We start from the raw sequence: 14,702 nt of genomic DNA on the forward strand, positions 1-14,702 counted from the left end.
CTGATCCTCAACACTGGGGCCCCAAAAGGGTGCGTTCTGAGCCCTCTCCTGTACTCCCTGTTCACCCACGACTGCGTGGCCACGCACGCCTCCAACTCAATCATCAAGTTTGCGGACGACACAACAGTGGTAGGCTTGATTACCAACAACGACGAGACGGCCTACAGGGAGGAGGTGAGGGCCCTCGGAGTGTGGTGTCAGGAAAATAACCTCACACTCAACGTCAACAAAACTAAGGAGATGATTGTGGACTTCAGGAAACAGCAGAGGGAACACCCCCCTATCCACATCGATGGAACAGTAGTGGAGAGGGTAGTAAGTTTTAAGTTCCTCGGCATACACATCACAGACAAACTGAATTGGTCCACTCACACAGACAGCATCGTGAAGAAGGCGCAGCAGCGCCTCTTCAACCTCAGGAGGCTGAATAAATTCGGCTTGTCACCAAAAGCACTCACAAACTTCTACAGATGCACAATTGAGAGCATCCTGGCGGGCTGTATCACCGCCTGGTACGGCAACTGCTCCGCCCACAACCGTAAGGCTCTCCAGAGGGTAGTGAGGTCTGCACAACGCATCACCGGGGGCAAACTACCTGCCCTCCAGGACACCTACACCACCCGATGTTACAGGAAGGCCATAAAGATCATCAAGGACGACAACCACCCGAGCCACTGCCTGTTCACCCCGCTATCATCCAGAAGGCGAGGTCAGTACAGGTGCATCAAAGCAGGGACCGAGAGACTGAAAAACAGCTTCTATCTCAAGGCCATCAGACTGTTAAACAGCCACCACTAACATTGAGTGGCTGCTGCCAACACACTGACACTGACTCAACTCCAGCCACTTTAATAATGGGAATTGATTGGAAATTATGTAAAAATATATCACTAGCCACTTTAAACAATGCTACCTTATATAATGTTACATACCCTACAATATTCATCTCATATGCATACGTATATACTGTACTCTATATCATCTACTGCATCCTTATGTAATACATGTATCACTAGCCACTTTAACTATGCCACTTTGTTTACATACTCATCTCATATGTATATACTGTACTCGATACCATCTACTGTATCTTGCCTATGCTGCTCTGTACCATCACTCATTCATATATCTTTATGTACATATTCTTTATCCCCTTACACTGTGTATAAGACAGTAGTTTTGGAATTGTTAGTTAGATTACTCGTTGGTTATTACTGCATTGTCGGAACTAGAAGCACAAGCATTTCGCTAAACTCGCATTAACATCTGCATGTGACAAATAACATTTGATTTGATTTGATATTGTCATACATTCGTAGCGCAGAGCAGTCTGTTGGTTAAATTAAGCAACCGTGAGACGTTATGGTTGGGACCGGAGAATGGAGGGATTAATTGTATACATGGTCTGTAACACTTAATTTCACAATGAATGTAAATAATATATTGACATAAAAAAAATGTACTTTTTAGTGATATATTTTCAGTTTTCCTGTCAAGTATTGAAGAATATAATATCAGAATAGAATACTGCAGTGGACACACCTTGAGAAGCCCACATTCTACAAGACAGTGATGCTAGTATCACCAAAATACAGCCTGACCGCAAACAGCGACGGGTCTGTCAAATGTCTAGTTATGTTCCTGATTCCTAGAAAAGATGGAAATGACTTCCTTGCATTAAGGTAGAACATAGAATTAGAATGTTTCCCCATTCTAGAAGCAGAATACAGAACACCTTATTTTTACAACCCAGCCTGAAAAGGGTCTGGAGTAACTGATTTCCAAGTCTGGGAATTGTCCAAATAAAGTCTAACAAGAGGCCAGCATTGAGACTGAAAAAATAATAATAAATGACACCAACGTTCATATTTAATCACATGGTTTAATCTACATAATACCGCCTGCTCTTAAATGAGACAGTCCAACAGAAAAAGTATTTGTATATCATTCCTCCCCACCTTAAATACAACAAATGTTATAGCTATCAAATGAAAACATTCAAAACTAGGCTATATCATCACAGCACATCTATGGAGAAACATCATTTATTATTTTCATATAGTTTCAGATCCTCTTAATTGAGGATTGCTGTTATTGTGAAAGTGTTGCACAGTTCGTCCCTGAAAGAGTGGTATTGCAGGTTCTCATCTTATCGACATTTAGACTAGACAATTTGATGTGGCATGAGGAACAAGTTACACTCCAGTATTCCAGGGGGTGAGGAACAGGATATTCAATTATGATTTTCTGCAAGAAATCCCCTTTAATATATTTTCTTTGCACAAGCAACAATGTATACAGGTCTATAAAGTGCGAAAACATCACAACAACCAATCATGACACCTTTTTATTTAACTTTTTAGTTTAAATCATGTTTTCCTTATCCCCGAAGAACTTCTTAACGTAGTCCCAAGCTTTACAACGATGCTCCTCGAATCCAACATCTTTAAGGGAAGAAACACCTTTTAAAAAGTAGAATAATGTAGCTATATGCTACTGTAATCCACAGCACACAGTCAGTAGTTCACTGACGCCTTGCCCTCGACAAAGAAGTCTGGGTGGTCTCTCTCCAAGAGTCACAAGTCTGGGAGGGTCTCTCTCCAAGAGTCACAAGTCTGGGAGGGTCTCTCTCCAAGAGTCAGAAGTCTGGGTGGTCTCTCTCCAAGAGTCAGAAGTCTGGGTGGTCTCTCTCCAAGAGTCACAAGTCTGGGTGGTCTTTCTCCAAGAGTCACAAGTCTGGGAGGGTCTCTCTCCAAGAGTCACAAGTCTGGGAGGGTCTCTCTCCAAGAGTCAGAAGTCTGGGTGGTCTCTCTCCAAGAGTCAGAAGTCTGGGATGGTCTCTCTCCAAGAGTCAGAAGTCTGGGATGGTCTCTCTCCAAGAGTCAGAAGTCTGGGTGGTCTCTCTCCAAGAGTCAGAAGTCTGGGATGGTCTCTCTCCAAGAGTCACAAGTCTGGGATGGTCTCTCTCCAAGAGTCAGAAGTCTGGGTGGTCTCTCTCCAAGAGTCAGAAGTCTGGGATGGTCTCTCTCCAAGAGTCAGAAGTCTGGGATGGTCTCTCTCCAAGAGTCAGAAGTCTGGGTGGTCTCTCTCCAAGAGTCAGAAGTCTGGGTGGTCTCTCTCCAAGAGTCAGAAGTCTGGGATGGTCTCTTTCCAAGAGTCAGAAGTCTGGGATGGTCTCTCTCCAAGAGTCAGAAGTCTGGGTGGTCTCTCTCCAAGAGTCAGAAGTCTGGGATGGTCTCTCTCCAAGAGTCAGAAGTCTGGGATGGTCTCTCTCCAAGAGTCAGAAGTCTGGGAGGGTCTTTGTCTCTCTCCAAGAGTTCATGCGCTAGTGTTTTAGGCCAAGCAAAAAAAAAAAAAAAACTAAAGCATGTAATTCAGAACACTACATTAGTGGTCTGTCTAAATCTTTGACCTATGCGTTTCAAAAACCTACCATCGCATCCCTGTACTTTGTTTCAGGGAGAAAGCACTGCAATTTAAAACACTACACTTTTCACAAACTGCAAAAAAACACAAACCCATTTATAAATACGCAGCAACATAGTACAGTACAGTTCAAGTTTGGCAAATGTTTAAATCTGTCGAGTGCATTGTTCATTAGGTGGCATTACATTCATCCAAGACAATACATGAGTGGGTGCTCTATATGGACACAGATTGAGGCTTGTTTTGGGACTCTGACTTAGTCTCCATCCCAAATGGCATCTATATAGTACACTACAGGTCAAACCAAGTGCACTAGAAAAGGAAATAAGGTGCCATTTGGGACTCCATTATTATTAACCATTAAGGCCCGAGGAGGTGTGGCATATGGCCAATATACCACGGCTAAGGGTTGTTCTTATGCACGACGCAACGCGGAGTGCCTGGATACAGCCCTTAGCCGTGGTATATTGGCCATATAGCACAAACCCCTGAGGTTCCTTATTGCTATTATAAACTGGTTACCAACGTAATTAGAGCAGGGAAAATAAATGTTTTGTCATACCCGTGGTATACTGTCTGATATACCACAGCTGTCAGCCAATCAGCATTCAGGGCTCGAGTATAATCATAATTTTATCACAGTCTCTGTTCTCTCTCTCTCTCTCTCTCTCAGACACAGCTCTGACAGTAACATTACTTAAAAATACTCTGGTCAAATAGAGTATTAGCTATACATCTTAATGTAGGCTACATTTCAATATCCAGGCAGAATGCAGGCCCAATACATTGCTTCATTGTAAATGGTGTGCTAGTATAGACATCTGAACAGAGCCCTAACAGCTAGCCTACCCACTACTAGAGTAACATTTCCCAGCAAGCCAGACAGCCAGCCAGACAGCCAGCCAGACAGCCAGCCAGACAGCAGTCCACTGGCGGTTTAGAGCACACCAGCTCAAACCAAATAAAGCTAGCTAGCTAACACCATATGTGTGTATGTAACTCACTCCAGACAGGAAGCTGTGGTATCATCGTCTGAATGAAAGATGGCCTTTACGTCTGTCCAACTTTGAACTATTATTAATTATTATTCACAGACTTTTTCTTTCTGCCTACAACAGTCATATTACTCATACTTCCTGTAGCATAAAGGTTATTCAGCCGCTTAATGCAACAAGGTTTATCCTAAATCAATACGTCTCAGTAGATTATGCACTCTCTTTAAACTAAGTTGTTCTTCTTTAACAAATATTCTATACCATGCAGAAACTGTGAATTCAAAACAAAAGGCTTAAAAACTAAAAATGTTTCTCTCAGAGCGAGCGATAAGAGTGATCACCTCATTCAGCCAGTCATTCATTCAGCCAGTCATTCACTCAGCCAGTCATTCACTCAGCCAGTCATTCACTCAGCCAGTCATTCACTCAGCCAGTCATTCACTCAGCCAGTCATTCACTCAGCCAGTCATTCATTCATTCAGCCAGTCATTCACTCAGCCAGTCATTCATTCAGCCAGTCATTCATTCAGCCACATAGAGCCCGGAGCCAGAGGCTAGCACTGACTATTGTACCAAAGAAAAGTTCAAATAAAGATACGAGGAGGAAGAAGAAACGACATGACAAACACTTTGAGCTTTCAAGTAATGTTGAGCCATGTTGTTGTTATTGTTGTTATTGAGCAGGGGGTCTCATCAGTACTCAGTATCATTACTATCAACACCACCAGTATTATTACTACCAGCATCACCAGTATCATCAATACTCTGTGTCGGATCCGTCGGCCGGATCGGTGTTTCGAGACAGCATGTAGTTGTCCATGTCGATGGAGGGACAGTTGTGGATGGAGTAACGCAGCCTCTCGGCCAGGATGGCCTGGCTGGTGTAGGGAGGCAGACGCAGCTGGAAGAAACACGTCTGGGCTGTGGGGAGCCCGTTCACAGGCTGGGGAGAAGAGGGAAGAGGGGTTCACAGGGAAGGAGAAGAGGGAAGAGGGGTTCACATGGAAGGAGAAGAGGGGTTCACAGTGAAGGAGAAGAGGGGTTCACAGTGAAGAAGAGGGAAGAGGGGTTCACAGTGAAGGAGAAGAGGGGTTCACAGTGAAGGAGAAGAGGGGTTCACAGGGAAGGAGAAGAGGGAAGAGGGGTTCACAGTGAAGGAGAAGAGGGGTTCACAGGGAAGGAGAAGAGGGAAGAGGGGTTCACAGTGAAGGAGAAGAGGGAAGAGGGGTTCACAGTGAAGGAGAAGAGGGGTTCACAATGAAGAAGAGGGAAGAGGGGTTGTTTTTACCTTTTATTAAGTAGTGAAAAAAATACTGAGAGTGGAGTACACAGATGACCCAAATACTGTATGTGTTATATACAACACAAGTAACCTGATTAATTAGCCTGGTCCCAGATCTGTTCATATCATCTTGCCAACTCTTATGGTCATTGGCGAGACAGCACCCCTGGATCTGGGACCAGGCTAGGGATTAATGTCACTCAAACTGAAATAAAACTGAGTACTTACCCTGTCAACCTTGATGATCTGGAACTTCTGAGTGATGTCAGCAGGGTTGGAGGGCAGTCTGGACCTTCCGGACACGAAGCGCAGGAATAGAACCCGCTCCTCATTGGCAAACTCCTCCAGACTCTGCCACAGCCAGCCAATCAGCTGGTGACTGTCTGTGATGTCGCGGTATCGGACTACTTTCTTGAGCATCTCCACGGAGACCTCGGGCAGACCGCAGACCAGCTGTTCTAGCTGGCGCGCCGTGAGAAGAGAGAGGAGAGGCACCGGGATGATGGAGGACATCCCCTCTCTCACCGCTGCTACCTACAGATAAACAACAACGTGACCGAGCGCAGACCAGCTGGAACCATCACAACAGCACAACGATACAGCAGTGTACAACAGCACTACCTGTCTGTCCATCTCGTGCAGACGGTAGTCCAGAGTCCTCTCTACGTAGTCACTCTTGTTGGAGAAGGTGAGAGAGATGTTGTGTCCTCCAGGGACCACCGGCACCAGCTTCCCATCTGCACTGTGGGCCATGAAAGAGTCCAGAGGAATCATCTGGAGACAGACAGAACACATTACACATAACTCTCAGAACACATTACACATAACTCTCAAAACACATTACACATACCTCTCAAAACACATTACACATACCTCTCAAAACACATTACACATACCTCTCAAAACACATTACACATACCTCTCAAAACACATTACACATACCTCTCAAAACACATTACACATACCTCTCAAAACACATTACACAATACACATTCAAACATACCTCTCAAAACACATTACACATACCTCTCAAAATACATTACACATACCTCTCAAAACACATTACACATACCTCTCAAAACACATTACACATACCTCTCAAAACACATTACACATACCTCTCAAAACACATTACACATACCTCTCAAAACACATTACACATACCTCTCAAAACACATTACACATACCTCTCAAACATACCTCTCAAAACACATTACACATACCTCTCAAAATACATTACACATACCTCTCAAAACACATTACACATACCTCTCAAAACACATTACACATACCTCTCAAAACACATTACACATACCTCTCAAAACACATTACACATACCTCTCAAAACACATTACACATACCTCTCAAAACACATTACACATACCTCTCAAAACACATTACACATACCTCTCAAAACACATTACACATACCTCTCAAAACACATTACACATACCTCTCAAAACACATTACACATACCTCTCAAAACACATTACACATACCTCTCAAAACACATACCTCTCAAAACACATACCTCTCAAAACACATTACACATACCTCTCAAAACACATTACACATACCTCTCAAAACACATTACACATACCTCTCAAAACACATTACACATAACTCTCAAAACACATACCTCTCAGAACACATAACTCTCAGAACACATAACTCTCAGAACACATAACTCTCAGAACACATAACTCTCAGAACACATAACTCTCAGAACACATAACTCTCAGAACACATAACTCTCAGAACACATTACACATAACTCTCAGAACACATTACACATAACTCTCAGAACACATTACACATAACTCTCAAAACACATTACACATAACTCTCAGAACACATTACACATAACTCTCAAAACACATTACACATAACTCTCAAAACACATTACACATAACTCTCAAAACACATTACACATAACTCTCAAAACACATTACACATAACTCTCAAAACACATAACTCTCAAAACACATAACTCTCAAAACACATAACTCTCAAATAACTCTCAAAACACATAACTCTCAAATAACTCTCAGAACACATAACTCTCAGAACACATAACTCTCAGAACACATAACTCTCAGAACACATAACTCTCAGAACACATAACTCTCAGAACACATTACTCTCAGAACACATTACTCTCAGAACACATTAAACACATTACTCTCAGAACACATTACTCTCAGAACACATTACTCTCAGAACACATTACACATAACTCTCAGAACACATTACACATAACTCTCAGAACACATTACACATAACTCTCAGAACACATTACACATAACTCTCAGAACACATTACACATAACTCTCAAAACACATTACACATAACTCTCAGAACACATTACACATAACTCTCAGAACACATTACACATAACTCTCAGAACACATTACACATAACTCTCAGAACACATTACACATAACTCTCAGAACACATTACACATAACTCTCAGAACACATTACACATAACTCTCAGAACACATTACACATAACTCTCAGAACACATTACACATAACTCTCAGAACACATTACACATAACTCTCAGAACACATTACACATAACTCTCAGAACACAGTGACAGATGTGATCCCTTTTTATTGTGTATGAAAACAAACTGAAAAGAGAAATTGCTAAGTAGTCAGGAAAAATGACATCCCTGCAGCAGGAACCTGGTGATGCAGGTCAGTTTGAACATGCCACTGGCTAAAGTCAGCGAAGAGCGGGATCTAGCTCTATAAACCAGTTTCCCAGAAACAGATTAAGCCTATAGCCATGGACTAAAAAGCACGTTCAATAGAGAACACCCATTGCGTTCAATAGAGAACACCCATTGCGTTCAATAGAGAACACCCATTGCGTTCAATAGAGAACACCCATTGCATTCAATAGAGAACACCCATTGTGTTCGATAGAGAACACCCATTGCGTTCAATAGAGAACACCCATTGCGTTCAATAGAGAACACCCATTGTGTTCGATAGAGAACACCCATTGCGTTCAATAGAGAACACCCATTGTGTTCGATAGAGAACACCCATTGCAAACGAATAGCTTTTCAGGTTAATCTCTGTCTGGGAAACAACCCCTGTATGCATCATATCCTCCCTCACCACGTGGAAGTTGTCCTCTGTGATGCCGCTGTTGTCCAGGTGCCGGATGCCGTGCAGGGAGCGGTAGGTAAGCAGGTCCACCTCCTCCAGGTCCGGCCCACCCAGGGGAATACAACACAGCTGCTTCCAAACCCAGGGGGCCAGGTGCAGGTCCAGGGGCTTCTTGGTACGGATGGCCACCGCCATCAGGATGCCTAGGAAACGGAACTGGACCATGTGGTCTTCAGAGACTGCCGCTGGGTTCAGCAGGAACCTGACAGGGGGAATTAGAATCAGATTGTTTAACCAAAACTCCAGGAGAAACACAAGACAGGAAAGGCCTATTGGTTCACTTCACACACAGTAGGAGCTTTCGCAGCAGGCAAAGGTGGCTGAAATGATGTCATTACGTCACATAATCCAATCGAACCCCGGGAGACACCAGACCCCAGCGGGCAAAGCCGAAGTAAAGTACGTCATCACAAGCAGAAACTTTCCCAGGGACAGGGCCTGGTTGCATAAAACATCATAAGTGTTTCCCTTAAGGAATACTTTTCCCTTACCCGAGGAAATGTTTTTAAGGGTGTTGCATAGAGCCCATAAAACATGTCCTTAGGTAAGGTCATCATTTAAGTGGTTTTACGGTAGTTTGAAGGCATGTACGGCAGAAAGAGTCTCCTGGTTACCGTGGAGACAACCTTCACTGACTGAATCTCTCGTCAAAGAGATAATATTTATTTGGGGAGATCGCAAAATAGAGCTTCTACATTCAAGACATGAAAAACAAATTGATTCAGAAGATAATAAAATACATTTCACATCAAACTAGATTACAGAGTAGGTTATCCTTCAAATGATGTGTGGAACTTTAAAGGAAAAGGAAGGATGTAACTTTAGGATGGTTAATGCATCCAGCCCCAGGTCTATTGCTTCACTATGCACATGGTAGGCAGAGCTTAGATTTAAAGGAACTCACAGCTGGTAAGATCGATGGCTTTACCATGAAAAGGAATATCAAGACAAAGAATATGAGACCATGTGGAGAGCAGAGAGAACATGAGACCACGTGGAGAGCAGAGAGAGAACATGAGACCACGTGGAGAGCAGAGAGAGAACATGAGACCACGTGGAGAGCAGAGAGAGAAGATGAGACCACGTGGAGAGCAGAGAGAGAACATGAGACCACGTGGAGAGCAGAGAGAGAAGATGAGACCACGTGGAGAGCAGAGAGAGAACATGAGACCACGTGGAGAGCAGAGAGAGAACATGAGACCACGTGGAGAGCAGAGAGAGAACATGAGACTACGTGGAGAGCAGAGAGAGAAGATGAGACCACGTGGAGAGCAGAGAGAGAAGATGAGACCACGTGGAGAGCAGAGAGAGAACATGAGACCACGTGGAGAGCAGAGAGAGAACATGAGACCACGTGGAGAGCAGAGAGAGAACATGAGACCACGTGGAGAGCAGAGAGAGAACATGAGACCACGTGGAGAGCAGAGAGAGAACATGAGACCACGTGGAGAGCATAGAGAGAACATGAGACCACGTGGAGAGCAGTGAGGGAAGATGAGACCATGTGGAGAGCAGAGAGAGAACATGTGACCACATGGAGAGCAGAGAGAGAACATGAGACCACATGGAGAGCAGAGAGAGAAGATGAGACCATGTGGAGAGCAGAGAGAGAACATGAGACCATGTGGAGAGCAGAGAGAGAACATGAGACCTCGTGGAGAGCAGAGAGAACATGAGACCACATGGAGAGCAGAGAGAGAACATGAGACCATGTGGAGAGCAGAGAGAGAACATGAGACCTCGTGGAGAGCAGAGAGAACATGAGACCACGTGGAGAGCAGAGAGAGAACATGAGACCACGTGGAGAGCAGAGAGAGAACATGAGACCACATGGAGAGCAGAGATAACATGAGACCATGTGGAGAGCAGAGAGAGAACATGAGACCACGTGGAGAGCAGAGGGAACATGAGACCACATGGAGAGCAGAAATAATATGAGACCATGTGGAGAGCAGAGATAATATGAGACCATGTGGAGAGCAGAGAGAGAACATGAGACCATGTGGAGAGCAGAGATAATATGAGACCATGTGGAGAGCAGAGATAATATGAGACCATGTGGAGAGCAGAGAGAGAACATGAGACCATGTGGAGAGCAGAGATAATATGAGACCATGTGGAGAGCAGAGATAATATGAGACCATGTGGAGAGCAGAGAGAGAACATGAGACCATGTGGAGAGCAGAGATAATATGAGACCATGTGGAGAGCAGAGATAATATGAGACCATGTGGAGAGCAGAGAGAGAACATGAGACCATGTGGAGAGCAGAGATAATATGAGACCATGTGGAGAGCAGAGATAATATGAGACCATGTGGAGAGCAGAGAGAGAACATGAGACCATGTGGAGAGCAGAGATAATATGACACCATGTGGAGAGCAGAGGTAATATGAGACCATGTGGAGAGCAGAGAGAGAACATGAGACCATGTGGAGAGCAGAGATAATATCAGACCATGTGGAGAGCAGAGATAACATGAGACCATGTGGAGAGCAGAAATAATATGAGACCATGTGGAGAGCAGAGATAATATGAGACCATGTGGAGAGCAGAGATAATATGAGACCATGTGGAGAGCAAAGTCTCATGACGTACCTGTCGGTGTTACTTCCCACGTCAGTAGAGCTGTTGGGGGTGTGAATGAGCAGATCAACCACACCAGACTGCAACTCCTGAGAATGTCACAGCAAGACATACATATTCATCTTTTCACATCAAACATGCACATACAATGAGCAGGGTTGAGGTCCATTTCATATCAATGAATTCAGAAAGTACAATGAGCAGGGTTGAGGTCCATTTCATATCAATGAATTCAGAAAGTGAACTGAAATTCCAAAAAACCTCAATAAAATAATTATAATTTCAGTTAAGTTTCTGAATATAGGGAGTAGAAATTGAAGTAGCATCTTTGTTAAAAAAAAGCTGACCTTGAACCAGGGTCCTACCTGACACATCTCCGTGATGGTATCATCAAACACCCCCCCTGCGTCGTCAGCCCCCTCCCCCACCAGCTTGACCTTCCAGGCCCTGGAGGGCAGCCTCAGCTCCAGGGGGTTCAGAGAGACCACCTGCTTGGCGATCTGCACAAAGATGGGCTTGCTGGAGCGCCCCCTGTGGTGTGGGGGACAATGGGCATTGTTACTGTTAATCATTGAGAAGTACTAATATCAATCAGCATCGGAAACTAAAATGCAGCCTTGCATGGGGGAGTAACCCAAGGGTAATGTACTGTCAATCATCTTCAACTAACATGTTACAGTACGATGCATGGGGGACTAACCCAAGGGTAATGTACTGTCAATCATCTTCAACTAACATGTTACAGTACGATGCATGGGGGGCTAACCCAAGGGTAATGACCTGTCAATCATCTTCAACTAACATGTTACAGTACGATGCATGGGGGAGTAACCCAAGGGTAATGTACTGTCAATCATCTTCAACTAACATGTTACAGTACGATGCATGGGGGGCTAACCCAAGGGTAATGTACTGTCAATCATCTTCAACTAACATGTTACAGTACGATGCATGGGGGGCTAACCCAAGGGTAATGTACTGTCAATCATCTTCAACTAACATGTTACAGTACGATGCATGGGGGACTAACCCAAGGGTAATGTACTGTCAATCATCTTCAACTAACATGTTACAGTACGATGCATGGGGGGCTAACCCAAGGGTAATGTACTGTCAATCATCTTCAACTAACATGTTACAGTACGATGCATGGGGGAGTAACCCAAGGGTAATGTACTGTCAATCATCTTCAACTAACATGTTACAGTACGATGCATGGGGACTAACCCAAGGGTAATGTACTGTCAATCATCTTCAACTAACATGTTACAGTACGATGCATGGGGGGCTAACCCAAGGGTAATGTACTGTCAATCATCTTCAACTAACATGTTACAGTACGATGCATGGGGGGCTAACCCAAGGGTAATGTACTGTCAATCATCTTCAACTAACATGTTACAGTACGATGCATGGGGGACTAACCCAAGGGTAATGTACTGTCAATCATCTTCAACTAACATGTTACAGTACGATGCATGGGGGACTAACCCAAGGGTAATGTACTGTCAATCATCTTCAACTAACATGTTACAGTATGATGCATGGGGGGCTAACCCAAGGGTAATGTACTGTCAATCATCTTCAACTAACATGTTACAGTACGATGCATGGGGGGCTAACCCAAGGGTAATGTACTGTCAATCATCTTCAACTAACATGTTACAGTACGATGCATGGGGGACTAACCCAAGGGTAATGTAATGTCAATCATCTTCAACTAACATGTTACAGGGATCAGGATCCACTATGTAACCTCAGGATCCACTATGTAACATCAGTATGGAACCCCAGGGGATCAGGATCCACTATGTAACATCAGTATGGAACCTCAGGGGATCAGGATCCACTATGTAACATCAGTATGGAACCCCAGGGGATCAGGATCCACTATGTAACCTCAGTATGGAACCTCAGGGGATCAGGATCCACTATGTAACCTCAGTATGGAACCTCAGGGGATCAGGATCCACTATGTAATCTCAGTATGGAACCTCAGGGGATCAGGATCCACTATGTAACCTCAGTATGGAACCCCGGGGGATGAGGATCCACTATGTAATCTCAGTATGGAACCCCGGGGGATGAGGATCCACTATGTAACCTCAGTATGGAACCTCAGGGGATCAGGATCCACTATGTAACCTCAGTACGGAACCCCAGGGGATGAGGATCCACTATGTAATCTCAGTATGGAACCCCGGGGGATGAGGATCCACTATGTAATCTCAGTATGGAACCCCGGGGGATCAGGATCCACTATGTAATCTCAATATGGAACCCCAGGGGATCAGGATCCACTCAGAAACAATGGATGTGTGTCTGTAAAAAACCGTTTCACCCCCCCCAAAAAAGGTACCTGGTTGAGATCCTCTTGACAGTGATCTGGGGTCCGTAGGTCTTGCCCTGGGTCATGGTCCTCCCTATTGATCTGACCAGGGGTAGAGTGTTGACCTTGGGGGACAGGAGGCCTCTCAGCTGGCCCTGGACGATGGCTGCTGTCCCTGAGCTGTAGCGAGATGAAGACACCTGGAGACAGGGAGAGAAAGAGAGAAAGAGAGAGAGAAAGAGAGAGAGAAAGAGAGAGAGAGACAGACAGAGAGTGACAGACAGAGACAGAGAGACAGACAGAGACAGAGAGAGACAGAGAGAAAGAGAGAAAGAGAGAGAGAGAAAGAGAGACAGAGAAAGAGAGATAGAGAAAGAGAGACAGATATAGAGAGAAGGAGAGAGAGAGAAAGAGAGAGAGAAAGAGAGAGAGACAGAGAAAGAGAGAGACAGACAGAGACAGAGAGAAAGAGAGACAGAGAGAAAGAGAGAGAGAGAGAGAGAGAGACAGAGATAGAGAGAAAGAGAGAAAGAGAGAGAAAGAGAGAGACAGAGAAAGAGAGAGAGAGACAGACAGAGAGAGACAGAGAAAAAGAGAGAGAGAGAAAGAGAGACAGAGAGAAAGAGAGAGAGATAGAGAAAGAGACAGAGAGAAGGAGAGAGAGAGATAGAGAGAAAGAGAGAAAGAGAGAGAGAGAGAAAGAGAGAGAGAGACAGAGAGAGAGACAGAGAAAGAGAGAGAGAGACAGAGAGAGAGAGAGAGAGACAGAGAGAGAGAGAGAGAGACAGAGAGAGAGAGAAAGAGAGAGAGAGAGAAAGAGAGAAAGAGAGAGAGAAACGTCAAGTCAGGTTAAACTGTTTTTTGATATGCATCATCACAAGGTCTTAATGACATCTCAATCTA

The 14,702-nt window shown here is 44.2% G+C and overlaps 1 protein-coding gene across 5 annotated transcripts in view; it reads right to left on the minus strand.

Moving 5' to 3' along the window:
* Nucleotides 1–1,862: 1,862 nt before the first annotated feature.
* The window catches only part of LOC115106027 (probable E3 ubiquitin-protein ligase HERC1), a 124,409-nt gene continuing 111,569 nt past the window's right edge, over nt 1,863–14,702 (minus strand). For all 5 annotated transcript variants that reach the window (XM_065007608.1, XM_065007610.1, XM_065007609.1 and 2 more), the window contains exons 75-81: nt 13,830–13,999; nt 11,836–12,001; nt 11,483–11,559; nt 8,834–9,086; nt 6,325–6,477; nt 5,932–6,237; nt 1,863–5,364 (exon numbers count right to left, since the gene is read on the minus strand). In XM_065007608.1, the coding sequence (XP_064863680.1) occupies nt 5,179–5,364; nt 5,932–6,237; nt 6,325–6,477; nt 8,834–9,086; nt 11,483–11,559; nt 11,836–12,001; nt 13,830–13,999 (1,311 nt within the window). In that variant the 3' untranslated portion in view covers nt 1,863–5,178. The remainder of the gene's footprint in view (nt 5,365–5,931; nt 6,238–6,324; nt 6,478–8,833; nt 9,087–11,482; nt 11,560–11,835; nt 12,002–13,829; nt 14,000–14,702) is intronic.

The sequence above is a fragment of the Oncorhynchus nerka genome, linkage group LG22 (assembly GCF_034236695.1).
Source record: "Oncorhynchus nerka isolate Pitt River linkage group LG22, Oner_Uvic_2.0, whole genome shotgun sequence".
Lineage (NCBI taxonomy): Eukaryota > Metazoa > Chordata > Actinopteri > Salmoniformes > Salmonidae > Oncorhynchus > Oncorhynchus nerka.